General features: G+C 35.3%; 2 protein-coding genes across 2 annotated transcripts; one reads left to right on the forward strand and one right to left on the reverse strand.

Moving 5' to 3' along the window:
• Positions 1-2,222: 2,222 nt before the first annotated feature.
• On the forward strand, positions 2,223-12,680 carry LOC130723191 (endoribonuclease Dicer homolog 2-like). Its single transcript, XM_057574151.1, has 20 exons — positions 2,223-2,432; positions 2,814-2,991; positions 3,082-3,195; positions 3,805-3,939; positions 4,680-4,817; positions 5,073-5,201; positions 5,290-5,410; positions 5,508-5,607; positions 5,852-6,047; positions 6,129-6,289; positions 6,450-6,668; positions 6,796-7,010; positions 7,118-7,389; positions 7,484-7,881; positions 7,964-8,067; positions 8,930-9,120; positions 9,487-9,696; positions 10,459-10,866; positions 11,104-11,388; positions 12,169-12,680. Exons 1-20 carry the CDS (start codon positions 2,365-2,367, stop codon positions 12,520-12,522), a joined length of 3,996 nt encoding a protein of 1,331 aa, XP_057430134.1. The 5' UTR covers positions 2,223-2,364; the 3' UTR covers positions 12,523-12,680.
• A 69-nt stretch (positions 12,681-12,749) lies between these two features.
• LOC130723190 (uncharacterized) lies at positions 12,750-15,423 on the reverse strand. The gene is made up of 4 exons (XM_057574150.1): positions 15,265-15,423; positions 13,965-14,777; positions 13,417-13,575; positions 12,750-13,182 (listed from the first exon to the last, which is right to left on the reverse strand). The coding sequence occupies exons 1-4, from the start codon at positions 15,271-15,273 to the stop codon at positions 12,946-12,948; spliced, it is 1,218 nt and encodes a 405-aa protein (XP_057430133.1). The 5' UTR covers positions 15,274-15,423; the 3' UTR covers positions 12,750-12,945.

The raw sequence follows: 15,423 nt of genomic DNA on the forward strand, positions 1-15,423 counted from the left end.
GCAATGAGTAGGGTCTGGGTAGGGTACTATAGTACCCATCTCCGTACCCGCGTTTTCAAAAGATACTTGTACCCGTCCCATACCCGCGTGGGTAGTAATTTGAATGCCCGTTCACGTACCCTTTGAGTACCTATATGCCCGTACCCGTGCCCATTACCCACAGTTTAGTTAACGAATATTTAATTTTCATTATCCAAAAGAAAATAATATATAACTACTATTATAAAATAAAGAGCATTAATTAAAAATACAAAAGACTATCCAAATATTTAATAAGTAAAACCATTCATTTTTAAAAGAGTAACTTAGAAACTTATAACTTTAATTTAGTTTGTTGATATATATATTTCAAAGTGTGTATATATAATAAAAATAATTAATAAAGTGTGTGCGGGTATGGGGCGGGTTGGGTACTATACTACCCATACCCGCACCCGTACCCACTAATTTTTGCGGGTAATTACCCATACCCAACCCCATACCCATATAGCGGGTTTTTACCCTACCCATTATGGGTATTTTGAGCGGGTACCCAATGGGTCCGAGACCCATTGCCATCCCTACCCGCATAGTAATGAACCGATTAATATGCTACTTAATGACCTAATTAATCACGAAACATAATTCTAATAGGTAAAGTCTTAGAGGTGGAACATGTTTGGGTATCGGCTGATTGAATTCAAAAAGCACATTTCCTTCTTTCTGATTCAAAAACTCCAATGGAACCAAATGACCGAATTTTATTGAAGAAATGTGCTTTTACTTTTTTTTAACTTTTAAGCAAACACACATAATTATAAAGCCTATAAAAGCCTAGGGCGACGAAGGTTTAAAGTTAAAATTCATCATTCTAATGCTAATAAGAGCTAGACTGTGTTTCGTCACTGAATCTAACTCTAAAGTTTGTGAGAATAAAACATAATAATAATATACGCTCAGTTTGTTATAGCATGAATTGATAAGAAAAAAAAATGCTCAAGAGAAAGTTTGATGAGAGAGAGTTCATCCATCTCCTTTGGTTACGACCTTCTTAGCCTAGATAGAGTAAAATAAGTGGTTCTACTCTGCATTTTACAATGTTCAATTTTGAAGAGAAATTCTACAATATGTGCATGAGTAATGTTTAATACACACCTCTTTTTTGAGGTGGAGAGGTGGAATGGTGAGAGAGATAGGAAGAAAAGAAAAAGTAAGAGAGAGAAAATATGAGATGTGATTGATGATAAGATGAGAGAGATAGAAATAAAAAGAGGTGGAAATGGAGTGTTTAAAAAATGAGGTGTGTATATATCATTACTCATACGTGCATTTCTTTACTTTATCTCCACATTACATTAATTATTTGTCCCTGGAGGGTAACTCAAGTGGTAAAAGATAAGAGATATAAGAGTTGGATGAGATGAAAGATGAAGAGTTCAGAGTCCGAACCCTAAGAAAGACTAATTTACTAAACTTTAAGAATCTTAGCAACGCCAATATTGCCACTAAACCCCATTTGTCAATGACTGATGTCATTCCAAACCGAACCACCAAAACTGCTTGAGTTTTATTTTTTGTTTTGTTTGAGATTCTATTAAGTGGGTAGACCTTTCCCAACACATGCTTCTTTATATCGAACCTTAGACTAAATGCTTAAGGAGTCAAACTATCTACCGATCGTGCTGCACCTTGTTGTTCTAGTTTTCTAACAATGCTTGTTCCACCTCAATTTACTTTACTTTTGCTCCATTTAATTTACACTTGAACAATTTTATTCTGAGAAAAAAAGCTGACCAAACTTTACCATGCTGGTTTGAAACTCTGTCTTTATCATCTATGCCGTTTCCATATGAAACAGTGCAGTGCTGTATATCCGGTACCATCGCACCAAAAGGAGCAAAATGGCAGAAGAAGACGCGTCACAAGATGAGCATTCAATTTCTATATCAAAGTCCACCATATACTTTGATTCTTTGTTCTGCTTCTGGTTTCCATTAGCAGCATTGCATCCATTAATGGAAAAACAGAGTATTTGTGGTGTGAGAATTGAAACACATGTTGAATGGTGATTGGTGAGCATTGCATGAGCTTTCCCTTCTAAGCAACACCCACTCTGAATACACAACAAAAGAGTGCTTCACAAATATAGAAAAAAAGAGAAATCATGTCAATGTGATGTGTTGAAAACACAGATAAAAAAGAAGATAAATGACATGAACTAGTCACATTCATCTTCTTTTCACTTCTCTCATCTGAAGCCAAAGCTTGTACCTTTTCGTCTCCCTCTAGCAACCCTTTTGCTCAATCTGGGGTTTTCTTTTATTTTTTCTGCTCTTTATCTCTTCCATAACAAGAGAATTTGACTGTAGATTTATCAAAGAAACTATGGAGGAAGCACTTCTGATGGAAATAGATAACCAGGTCACCTCAGATGCTCTTCCATTTGCTAGAAGGTGAGTATCATGCTCTAGTATTGAGTTGTGCATGCATTTTGATTGTGTTGTTGGAGACATGGTTAGAAATGTAGATAAAACCATTCAAGTAAGTAGTCTTTACCTAACAGCTTAAGTCTATGACCAAGTGATAGAGAGTTCGAAGTTTGCACCCTAAATTCTTCAAATAAAATAAAAATTTGAATTTTAGCATACGGTAGATTGGCCTGTGCACTGTTCACGCTTCAACTACAAGTAGACTCTTGCGTGAGGGGGTGTGTTAGAAATGTAATATAAAATCATTCATTCATGTGTTTTTGGGTAATTGGTTCCTTGAGAGAGATTGTAAAATGTAATGTCTTCTCTTTGATTTTGGGGTTGAATTTTTTTCTTTTTCTGTAGCTATCAGCTTGAAGCATTGGATAAAGCTATCCGGGAAAATACCATAGTGTACTTCGAGACTGGTTCAGGCAAGACTTTGATAGCTATCATGCTACTTCGCAGCTATGCTTATCAACTGCGAAAGCCTTCGCCTTTCATTGCAGTGTTCTTGGTTCCCAAAGTTGTGTTGGTTGGTCAAGTATGTCACTTTCTCAATTATGGCTTTGCAAATTTGAGTTGCATTTTTTTGATGGCTACACCCTTCTTGTCATTGGCTTGTAAACTTTAGCAAGCTAAAGCCTTGGAAGCTCACACTGATTTAAAAGTGGGAGCCTATTGGGGAAATTCGCGTGTTGATTTATGGGATGCTGATAGGTGGAAACAAGAAATAGCGAAACACGAGGTGAGGGCTTTTGTATATCTATCAGAACTAAAAGATGTCCTTGTCTATTATATGAATATATTTTGAATTACCATAATCTATCCGTTTGTGTTATGTGTGACATGTTCCTGTTTCCCCTCCATTTTGGTGTCTGCTATTTGCAGTTTCTCAACTTTATATGCTTGTGTTATGCATATGCAATCCCCCTTGCCATCTCTTCCCCCTTCCAAAAGAACAAGAAATAGACCATTTCCTATTGATTTTGTGGATTCCACATAGTCCATCTATATTACACAAACATATAATTAATTAACTTTCGTTGATTTAGTTAAAAATACCTGAGACAAAAAATGAAAAGATAACTTAGAGCAACTTTGGGTGCTTTCAGAGCAATTTCTCTGTCTTACCTCTATTCTGTATTTCCCTCTGATTGTTCCTATTGAAATTCATTGCTTGCACGTAGTGTCTGAGTTGTTGTCTAGTTTGGCAATTTCCTCTTTATTTGCAATGTGTACTGAGTTAAAGCTTCTTGTCTACCGATAGATAGTTCATGGTTGCTTCTGAAATTTATCTTTGTATGGTGAATAGATAATTGGTAATCACTGTCAGTAATGCTTTTGAATGTTATAGGTTCTTGTCATGACGCCTCAAATATTAAATGATTGCTTGAGGCATAGCTTTATGAAGCTAAAAATGATCAAGGTTTTGATACTAGACGAATGCCACCATACAAGGGGCAGACACCCCTATTCACTTATAATGACAGTAAGTGTTATCCCCTCTTCATAGTTTTTATTTAACTGGTTTCTGTCTTTGAATTTCTTACTAATTCTTACTATGCTAGTATATTTTATTTTTCTATTGGTAATATAAGGTCCAAAGACCTGTTAGAGGGGTAAAGTGGGAATTAAACCTTCTACCATCAGGCTAGTGTAAATATGGGGTGTGGTTCAATATGATCCGTGGCTCATTGGCAACTTCAAAATATTCTGCATCTTCTATTTTGGTCAATAACAAGACTGGCCATCCATATTTTGGAAGGTCAGCTATTAGATGAGTAATAAGCAGTTCTTATGAGAAGTTTGTTTAAGTCATGTGTGCAGTATGCAATTATCTCCTCAGAAAACTAACTAATGAAAAGTACTTTTAGGTCTGTTCATACACTTGGAAGCAAAATGTTAGCATATAAATGACATTCGACTTATGGTGACAAGAATTGGTCTGGACTCTGGACTATAAATAGTTGCATTTCATCAACTTATAGTTGCAATTATTTCCTTTGTTTTTATGGAGCAGCTACAGGTTATTTTCCTAGTTTTGTAGGTAGCAGTTCTTACTGCTCAAGCCTTGAAACGTGCACCAATGCTAAAAGTTGTTATTTTACAATGCCGTTACAATTTTTACTCTTGTGACTATTACACTTTTCTATTTCTATTGAAGTACAATTCTGTGTTACTGTTTATCTTGTCATGTGCTGTTTGTTTTACATTTTATTTTAATCAAAGGTTCATACATGTATAAGTGAAGCTGTAATCAGGGAGTTCATACCAATCGCAACCCCAAAATTCAAGTTTTATAAGTCAAATGCACTTGGAATTGTGTCTCAAGGATTAGCAATTAATCTCAACATGTTAAAAGAGCAGGTAAGTACACTTAAGCTAATAATTTTCAATGTATGTTCTTAAACGACTAAGAAAACCTGAAACTCCCCATGTCCTAAAAGGGTAAATGTGAGTACGCCTTTGTGTCATTTATTTTACTGAGTAACATGTTGTGTTCAAATCAATGAACGATTGCTATAATTTATTTGTTTTATGTTTGTTACCACTTTACATGCTGTGCATTTATTATCAGATCATAGTTGACTGTTACCTTTAAGTGGATATTTTGTTCTTCAGCATGAACTCTTACTCAGAAGTCCAGATTTCACAACACCAGCAGCCGAGTCTGCAGAAAAAAATATAATGCAGATCTTTCATGATTTAATTTATTGCTTGGAGGATCTTGGTGTTTGGTTGACTTTGAAGGTTCTCACCCTTCTCTTGAAGTGAATTTATAACTCTAATGTATGTTCATGGTTGCATCATTGACATCAATTGTTTTTTTTTGTGATAGGCTGCAGAGTCCTTATCTTCCAATGACACTGGGTGTCTTTCATGTGGAAACTCTGCAAATAAAATTGTTAACAAATTTGGTTTGGCTACTGTTCGGGAACTGAAAACTCACTTACCATCTAGTAATGATTCTACAACACATGAATAAATCAGCCTAATTAAATATAAATATTTTGCTTGCCTTCTTTAGTTAATTTTAGAAAATGCTGTCTTACTCAGGTTCTCAGTGGTCTATTGGTGACAATATGAAATATGATGTGGAAAGGGAGCTGTTGACCTCCAAAGTTTGCTGTCTTATTGACTCTCTACTTGAGTACAGGTTGTCCTTATGCCCAGGTTTCAATCCAAACAAATTCTACTGTGGTTTTGAAATTATGTATGTGTGTTACTTTTGTGGATAGGTCTGGTCCCTAGGCTTTCCTTGTAATTAGAAAGTCTGAAGATTTTATAGGATGTGTAAATGCTTTAACTAGCTGATCAATAATTTATCTGTTTCTATTTTATGTACCGATCTTTTTACTGAATAAATTTTGATGGATCTACTATACATGCTACACTTACAGGGATTTGACTGACCTTAGATGCATAGTTTTTGTGGAAAGGGTCATTACAACCATTGTCCTTCCGGCTCTGTTAAATGTGGAGCTTCCAAAATACCATAGGTGGAAGACTAAGTTCGTTGCAGGATGTAAAATTGGATTTCAAAATCAATCCAGGAAAGAGCACAAGGAAATTGTGGAAGATTTTAGCAAGGGATTGGTACGTTGCTTTCTTAGATAATCTGTTGAATTTTAATCACCACACACTATTTCTTATCAAGGGGAATATTTTGATATACAGGTCAACATCATTGTTGCAACATCAATTTTTGAAGAGGTTTTAGATGTTCAAAGTTGCAATTTGGTTATTAGATTCAACCCATGTCACAATGTGTGCAGTTTCACACAGTCCCGTGGCCGTGCAAGAAAGCGCCATTCTGATTACATATTAATGGTTAAGAGGTTATATATTTTTTCTTTCTATCCCCAGTATTGTGATTACTCTAGCTATTAGACAAGTGCTAATTAGCATGTTGCATGCAGAGTTATGATATCAAATCTCTCTGGTTTGCTAGTTGACGTAATATTTCCGCACACAACTTATTTTGTTCTGATATAACAGTGGGGATTCAGTTACATGTTCAAGACTAGAAAAATACCTTTCTAGTGGGGATATTAGAAGGAAGGAATCCTTGTGTCACTCTTCACTTCCATGCGATCCTTTAGAAAGTGATCTATTCCATGAGGAAACATATCGCGTTGAAAGCACTGGCACTATTGTCAATCTTAGTTCTAGCATCGATTTATTACACTTGTATTGCTCACGGCTCCCTGGAGATGGGTTAGTTCACTGCAGCCCTTATGACATGTTAATTTTTCTTCACTTCAATGAATCTAAGATATGCTTTCGTTTGCATTTTCTTTATCTAGTTCTTCCAAATTTATCCCATCTACATTTAAAATCTCAGGTACTTTAAGCCGACTCCAAGGTGGGACAGAGAAACTGGAACCTTGTATCTTCCTAAGAGCTGCCCTCTACCGGACATACCTGTACAAAGTGACCGAAAGATCTTAAAGAATATTGCATGTCTTGAAGCGTGCAAGCAACTTCATAAGATCGGAGCTTTGACAGATAATCTTGTTCCTGATATTGCTGTTGAAGAAGAAGAGGTGGTGGAATTCGGTAACGTCATGTCTTCTATTCATTACCTCATTATTAGTACTTAAAAATGAAAATCTGTTTATCCATATATTTCTTTGAACATCTTCAACTTCAAACTGTTCTTACAGGGAATGAACCTTACAATGAGAAACAGCCAAGTTATGTACCACTGGAATTGGTGAATCAGGTCTTGAAACACAGTGAAACAACCTACCATTGTTATTTGATAGAGTTAAAACAAAATTTTAGCTATGATATCACTGTTCAAGACATCTATCTTGCAACGAGAGCTGAGCTTAATCGAGAAATTGCAAGCATGCAATTTGATATGGGTTTTGACAAAGGTACCTTGTCAGTAAGCTTCATACACAAAGGAACTATTCGTCTTTCCCCACATATGGTATTTCTCTGTTACTCCTTTTGTTGTATCTAGCATATTTTCAGGTGTAGGGAAAAGTCAATGAAGTTATTGTTTGTTTGTTTTAATGTTACAGGTTTTTTTATGTAAAAAATTCCAGCTTACTGTCCTTAGAATTCTTCTCGATCATAATACGGATAGGCTGCAAACTGCTTTAGAAAAGTGCTGTTTGGAAGATGGTCTTGAGATTGATTATCTTCTGCTTCCAAGTATTGTTAAAGACCAAGGAACAATTATTGATTGGCGTACTGTTCATTCTGTAAATTCATCTGATATTGTTTGTAAGGATCACACACCCAATATATGGACCAAAGATGGTCTAGCTTGCCGTTGCATGCTGCAAAATTCTTTGGTAAATACTCCTCATAATGGTTGTATTTATATCACCATTGGTATGGCGAATTCGGATGGGAACTCTCCTCTAGAACTTAGGGGTGGTGAAGTTATTACGTACAAGAAGTATTTTGAAAAGAAGTAAGTAAATATTTGTGGTTGATGTGTATTCTCAGGTTAATTTATCTACTTGTGTTCTGATTAATCCTTTTCCAAATTACAGTCATGGCACACAATTGTATTTTGAACATCAACGGCTACTTACGGCCAAACGCATTTTTCAAGTTAAAAATTACTGCCATGGACGCAGACAAGAGAAGGATAGAGGTTTTATCTTTAATTTTTCAGTTTGTTTCTTCTGTTTTTTAATCTTTGCCTAGTGAGATTGGACCGGTTATACAAACCTTTGTTGTCTGTAAATGCATGGAAGATATTATTTCTTTTGTTAAATCTTATAGGGGTGATATAGGTGGACAGTAGGAGTTGATGAGGGTTGTTAATGGCGGATAGCGTAGTGTAGCGGCAAGCCCAAAAAACGCTACTTCGAGCTCTATTGCGGCGCTATAGCGGTGAATCCCTAGGGCGCTATGCTATAGGCTATTGCGCCGCTATAGCGCGCTATTAACAAGCCCTGAGTTGATCATGCCTAAATCTTAAAATTAGGGTTGGCTATGTGGCCATTATTAATATTAATTGAAATTTACTTAATGTATTCCTTCCATTGCTAGCCCTGCGATATAATTGAGTGGAAGTCAGGAAATATTAAAGTGGCCTCTGTCCTCCTTGTATGAGGAACACAATTAATTTTAGTCTTACTAAGAATATGTTTTCTATTAGCACTGACAGCTATTAATAACTAGAATTTAATTTGCAGTTTCATGGTGTCTAAGTATTTAGCAGCGCCATGATGCCTAACTTGGTTATCTTTGGTTGTTACGAATAGTGTCTAAACTTGCTTGTTCCCAAGTGTTATTTATAGTCTTATTATGAAATGGATTTGTATTTGCCGTCACTGATGCTGCTAATTTAGTTAGCAGTATTATGATGCTTATTTTTTTCCTTTTAATGTCATGGCTGTATTATATAATATAGTAGAAAAATTTGCAGCTGTATTTAGCGTTATCTGTCTCAATGCACTACCAATGTGTAATCCAATCTGAATCCTAACTTTCGTGTTTTTCATTTTCAGAAGCAACCAAGACATTTGTTGAATTGCCTCCTGAACTATGTTGTGTAATCATGTCACCGATATCATTCATTACCATTTATTCCTTCTCATTTATCCCGTCCATCATGCACAGACTTGAGTCGTTGCTTGTTGCTGACAAACTAAAGATGTATATGGGTAGCTGCTTGTTGAATGAAATTCACACACTCAAGGTAGAATACTATTGAAGTCCTCAAATTTTCTCATCACTATAAGCTTAAAAGTTTATATTTTCAAAATGTTGTAGAAAAATGATATTTTACTGTATTTTTTTTCGAATAATTGATAATTGTGCGAGTTGTTATGAAAGAAATACTAAATTTGAAAGAAGGTCACTCTGGATAATGAATGTAAACAGATTCCTTCTGACCTTTTACCCTCTTCTAGTATCTAAATGTGTGGTCCAGTGGAACTTTCTTAAGTAGCATTTTTGGTTAGTTTATCTCAGTGATATCTGATTGTGTGTTCCATTTTTTTTTATCACTTGTCAAACATATTAAAGAAATTTGAACTCAAGGTATCTGCATTTTGCATTGTAGGCCTTGGAAGCACTTACCACAAAGAGATGTCAGGAGACCTTCAATTATGAGTCTCTAGAGACTCTTGGAGATTCTTTTCTAAAATATGCTGCCACACAACATCTTTTCCAAACATATCAGAATCACCATGAAGGTCTCCTTACTCTGAAGAAGGACAAGATCATTTCTAATGCTGCCCTGTGTAAGTTAGGGTGCAGCTGTGGACTTCCGGTATCCTCTCTCATTGATACATTATTATTACATTTTTTATGCTCTGCATGTCAGGTCTTATGATGCTGCCCTTACCCTATTTTAGTCCATATATCTGTTATCATTCTAGTCCCTCAAAAATGAATTTTATCAATTAAATCCTTAAATTTTAAATACCTAATTTTCAAGTCCCTCCATTCATTAAATATTGTTAGTAACGAATAGGTGGAATGAACAAATATTTCTGCATTCCAAATTTTAAGGAATTAATTGACAAGATTTATTCTTGAACAAATAAATTGATAAATGATGCATCTAGTAGGGACTAAAATTGGGTTTTAGTCTTTTCCAATTTTGAGCTAAAATATCATAGAATATTTATATGCATTTTGGTTTGGAAGTTTATTTCTTTACATGTATAGGTTATTTCATACTGCAGTATGATTTCTGATAAAATGACAAATAATAGGTGATTTGGTGTTTCAATTAGAAGTCTGTAAGAGGCTAAAACTTTGAATCAATTGCCTAATTGCAACTATTTTGGTGATTATCATGCTTTATATTTTATTTGTTCTCTGATTTGTGATGGCCAAATTGTAAAATTTACATTATTTACCATGAGTAATGTGTTCTCTGAACTTTAATGCTTATGCCATGAGGATTACATTGCACTAACTATAATTGGATCCATTCTCAGTTGAATTGTTGAGATATACGGTTCTGCATTGTCATCTTGAAAACATATTAATTATCTTGTCTGGCTGCTGTTCTTTCGAATTGCAGGGCTTCATACGAAATGAGCCTTTTGATCCTAATACTTGGATTGTTCCGGGTGATAAATCTGGAGGTTTGAAATTGGAAGAGTTGGTTTTCGATGGGACTAAATTTTATGTTAGTGGAAAGAGAAATTTAAAACAGAAGATTATTGCTGATGTTATTGAGGCACTAATTGGCGCCTTCCTTAGCAGTGGTGGGGAAAATGCTGCCCTGTTGTTTATGGATTGGGTTGGTATTAAAGTCTGTTTTGATATCATACCCTATGAGAGACACTTTAGCACTTGTGCAGAGAAGCTAGTGCACATCAGCCTGCTAGAATCCAAATTAAAATACTCATTCCGTGACAGTTCCCTTTTGGTGGAAGCTCTAACTCATGGTTCATACATGTTGCCAGAGGTGACTAGATGTTATCAGGTACTTATTATGTATCATATTTAAACCAGGAAGTAGCATGTATCTTTGATAGGAAGAACTTTTATCAACTCGATATTTATTAGCCTATCATTTTTCTAGTCTTGATTGAATCGTGGACCTCATTAAATAGCAATCGCTCATGTGTTTTTTATCAATTAAATTTGTTGTCCGTATATTCTTGTCGCTTGTGTTTCTCTTTTATCTCATATTTTAAATGACACACTCCTTGCCATGCAGCGACTAAAGCTTCTTGGAGACTCAATATTGGATTATCTCATTACAGTGCATTTGTATGAGAAATATCCTGGAATGTCATCTGGGCAGTTAACTGACATGAGGGCAGCATCTGTAAATAATGACTGTTATGCATGGTCTTCCATTAAGGCTGGCTTGCATAAACACATACTCCATGTATCACAAGATCTAGATAAGCATATTAATGAGGCCCTCGGGGTTTTTTACAAATTGTCGTCATCATCAACTTTCGGATGGGACATAGACATAGAGACACCATTCCCTAAGGTTAGTTGTTAAAATTTGGTTTTTAGTTTTGACTCCTCTGATTCAAAAATAATGGTTGAAATTTATACTTCATAATTTTTTATAAAGCGTGTATGTATGATCACAATCTCAACTATTGATTTTCAAATAAATGACTATAATTACTTACTTTGCCTCCTTAAGGAATTCCTTTACTTTGGATGACCTAAGTTGCATTTGGTCATTGTAGTAGAAGGCTTGAAATAATGCTAATCTTTATATTTACTGGTAGTAGTAGCGTTTGAGCAGGGAAGTAAAGCTCTTTTATAGTCAGTTTGTCTATAAAGTGTACAAGAGTGTATTATCCACTCTTAAATTTAATGGATTAAGATCATCAGTATTTTAAATTAAATCAAGGGTGGATATATCCTTACGCCTACATTGCTAATTTATAGTTTGAGCAATTCTTCTAGCATGAAAGATTTTTTAGGAAGCTGTAATGAATGCCTAAAACCAACCTTGATTGGAGACAACAGGGTAAGCAAAGTTGAATATTTTATGTGTAATAACTGATAAAGTGCATAAAACTCATCATTGTTATCCATTTGTATGTTGTTTCATGAAAATACATTCAAACTTCTTGGCATTTTTCTTTTAAGTTTGACAGCAGCATTATTCTGGTTTTCAATTCTTCTCTTGCAATCTTTTAAGTTTGCTAGGACACTAGGTGGCGTGCACCATTTCTAGAAATAGTAACTTATTTCCTTGTTTAGTACCTTCTCTATGTAACTGCTGAGATTGTTCCTATTCTTCGTCTGATAGGTACTTGGGGACATTATAGAGTCTCTGGCTGGAGCAATTCTTGTTGATTCAGGATACAATAAGGAGGTTGTGTGGCGAAGTATAAGACCTCTTTTGGAACCCCTTGTGACACCTGAAACATTCAAGCTCCATCCCGCCGCAGAGTTGCATATACTATGCCAGAGAAGAAATTATACTTTGAAAGAGGACTTGTACCGCGAGGAGGATGTTCTTAATTGTACAATAAAGGTAGAAACTAATGATGGGGTCATTCACCAGCACAAGTACAGGGGTCTTGCTGATAGAAGAACAGCCAAGAAGCTAGCCTGCAAGGAAATTTTGAAGAGCTTGCTGCAGCAAACACACCGCAAGTGATGTACATTACATGCCTAGTGTGTTGTATTTTTTGAGCAATTGTAAATGGCCATTCTAGTTATAGATGATAAGTAAATATCAGGCATAATATATAAGTTGTGAATTTTTTTCATTTCATAGATCATAGTCGGAGAGTTATGATATGATCCAGAGCTCAGATAAAATAACGTACTTGATAAAGACATAAACAAAAGTATTATATGATTGGTAACTCCATCGCAAAGAAGTGATTGATAATCAGATTTTTGCATTCTTCATCATATATAAAGAATGTTGAGTTATCCTGAAGGTGCAACTAGTATAGTTATAGGTACTTACCAATTACAAGCCTCCAATCTGACTTTATTTACATCATAACTTGTTTACTTATTCATACACCACAAATATCATAACATATTTTAATCATAACAAGTATAATAATAATCAAAGGTGATGGTGTGGAAGCTTCTCTGCCACCAAGATATAGAAGAGCCCCATCACTCCAGTGTGACCTATGCTGTTGTTGTAGGTAATTTCTAGAGATAAAGTTTCACCATTTTTGATCTTTTCAGAACCTGGCCTAGGGTAACAGGTGGACATTGCAACAAGGTACCCCTTCTCATTTCCTACTTTCTTTCCAGTTCCATATCTTGGTAATGAAGAACATATAACCCTCCCATCCTGAAAATGTCAGTCAAAATGTCAGAAAATAAGTTCTACTCAAGTATTCACTATATAGTTAAAATATCTACCGGTTTATTATTTTTCATCGACAAGACTCTAATTTGAAACCTTGCATAAAGAGAAATAAATATGTACCACTGGAACTACTCACATGTTGGTATGTGTATATTATTCATGTGCCTAGAAAGTACTATTCAAACATTTAGAATGATTGTAATTATTTAATGTCACCTGTCCATAAAGAGTTGATCCAGTTCCACCTATATGCAGATGACCAGCACCATAGATGACATAACCACCAGTTGGTATTGGAAGGCTTGCTCTCTTCACATCAAGGTAACCACTACCATTCGCATGGCCTTTGCTCCAAGGTTTAACATCATACTCAATCTGTAGCAAAAAATCTCTGGTACTCACTTACACCCAAAGAAATCACATGTGGACTATAACATATAAATATACAAAATACAAGGTGGGAAAACTTTTAACACGAGAGAGAAGTAATCAATATAATATATAATGTGATTTGGTTGGATAAAAAATTAGAGATAAAGAGAAAATTGTAGTGTACGTTAAGTGTTGGTACTTTTGTATAATTTCTACCTATCAAGTAAACTTATAGACTAAATAATATTTTTTAAGAAACAAGATTAACTAATTGAAAATCTTTGTAGCATATATTTGATCTATTTTCAAAAGTTGTTTGGGTCCAATTCCCTAATTCAATGATTTTATATTCCCTGGAGAGCATAAAAGAATATCTTGAGAATTCAACTTACTTTGCAATTATGTTGTGGACTCATTCCTTTAGATTTGTTCAAAGTATCAGTCACATCAAGCACATAAACCTTAACAGGCACCACAAAATTATCCCATTCAACCCACTTTACTGTGTATTTCAGGTACAACTTTCTCTTTGGACCCAAAAATCCTTTCCTCAGCTTGCACTGGGCCTTATCAGGACAACACTGCAAACCTCCACCATAATCTGGACCCAAGGGTTTTCCATCTCCATCAGTTGTAATATTATACAAGTCACACCTGCACTCAGCACACCCTAACCTCTCTGCCACACCCCTTGTATCAATAGCATGAGAATTGATCAGCCACTTCTCCTCATACCCTTTTGGAATTTCTTTAGGATTTCCTACTTCTATCCCAAAAGGGTCTGGAATGTGGGAAGCTGTTCCTCTTGTTTCAGATCCAACACCAAAATAGTAATTAAGAGTACCTTCTTGGCACAAGCCACTGTTACTCACTACATCAATATCTGATGGATCTGTCACATTTTTCAGATGATGGTATCTTATGACAATCCAATGGTGGAGATAAGTTTCTTGGAGAGAAACAGAGTTCCCTGCCTCATCAACAACTTCAGCATTGAAACTCTTGAGTGCAATATGGCCTCTTGGAAACTCAACATCATAGAAAAGTTTATTAGCAACTGATCCTGGACCAAGTTCAAACATGGGAGATAGAAAAACAGCTGACTTCTCATTGTTTTTAGTCTTCCCAAAAGCAGCTGATGAGTACACCAAAAGTAGCAGTGCCCATGAAAGCACCCAACCTCGAGACAGAAAACTCATGTTGATCTGTTTAGCATATTCTTTATTAGCAATAATATTAATTGGAAGAAATCAAAAGGATCAAGGTTTTGAATTAAGAAGATGTTATCTTAAACTATATATGGCGAACCATTTTTTTACTAACAAAGTAGAAAACTAAAACAAATATGGATTTGAAGCTTTCACTAAGGTGAGTATATTCGAAAGAGAAAACAGAAGACATGTCAAACATTGGATGAATATTTTCTCTACTTTTAAACGGTGTGTTAATTTTCTATCTCACCAATGAATTGTCATGTTAGTTACAAAATATATGAGTGGAGCAGTTACAAACTTACATCTTACATGATAATTTTTACCAGTACTACTAATAGGACAAATTTATGAGCAACCAAAGGAAGTGATATTAGCTTTGATAGGTAAGTTCATTCGCCTTAATGAAGTCAACCTATGGATTGTGGAGACATGGTAGAAGTAAAACATGTTTATGAAAGATATGAAGGAGCATACATACCTCAAACATTTGGGCTTTGGCAAGAGAAAGGAGTATAACAGTAAGCACGAGATTTCAACTTCTAAACGATTGTTCAAGTACTGTTAATTACCAGCTTGAGACAAAGATTTATATAGCATAGGTGAAGTATATATAGTGCATTTTCAGATGCTCCAAGCA

This window comes from Lotus japonicus, chromosome 6 (genome assembly GCF_012489685.1).
Source record: "Lotus japonicus ecotype B-129 chromosome 6, LjGifu_v1.2".
NCBI lineage: Eukaryota > Viridiplantae > Streptophyta > Magnoliopsida > Fabales > Fabaceae > Lotus > Lotus japonicus.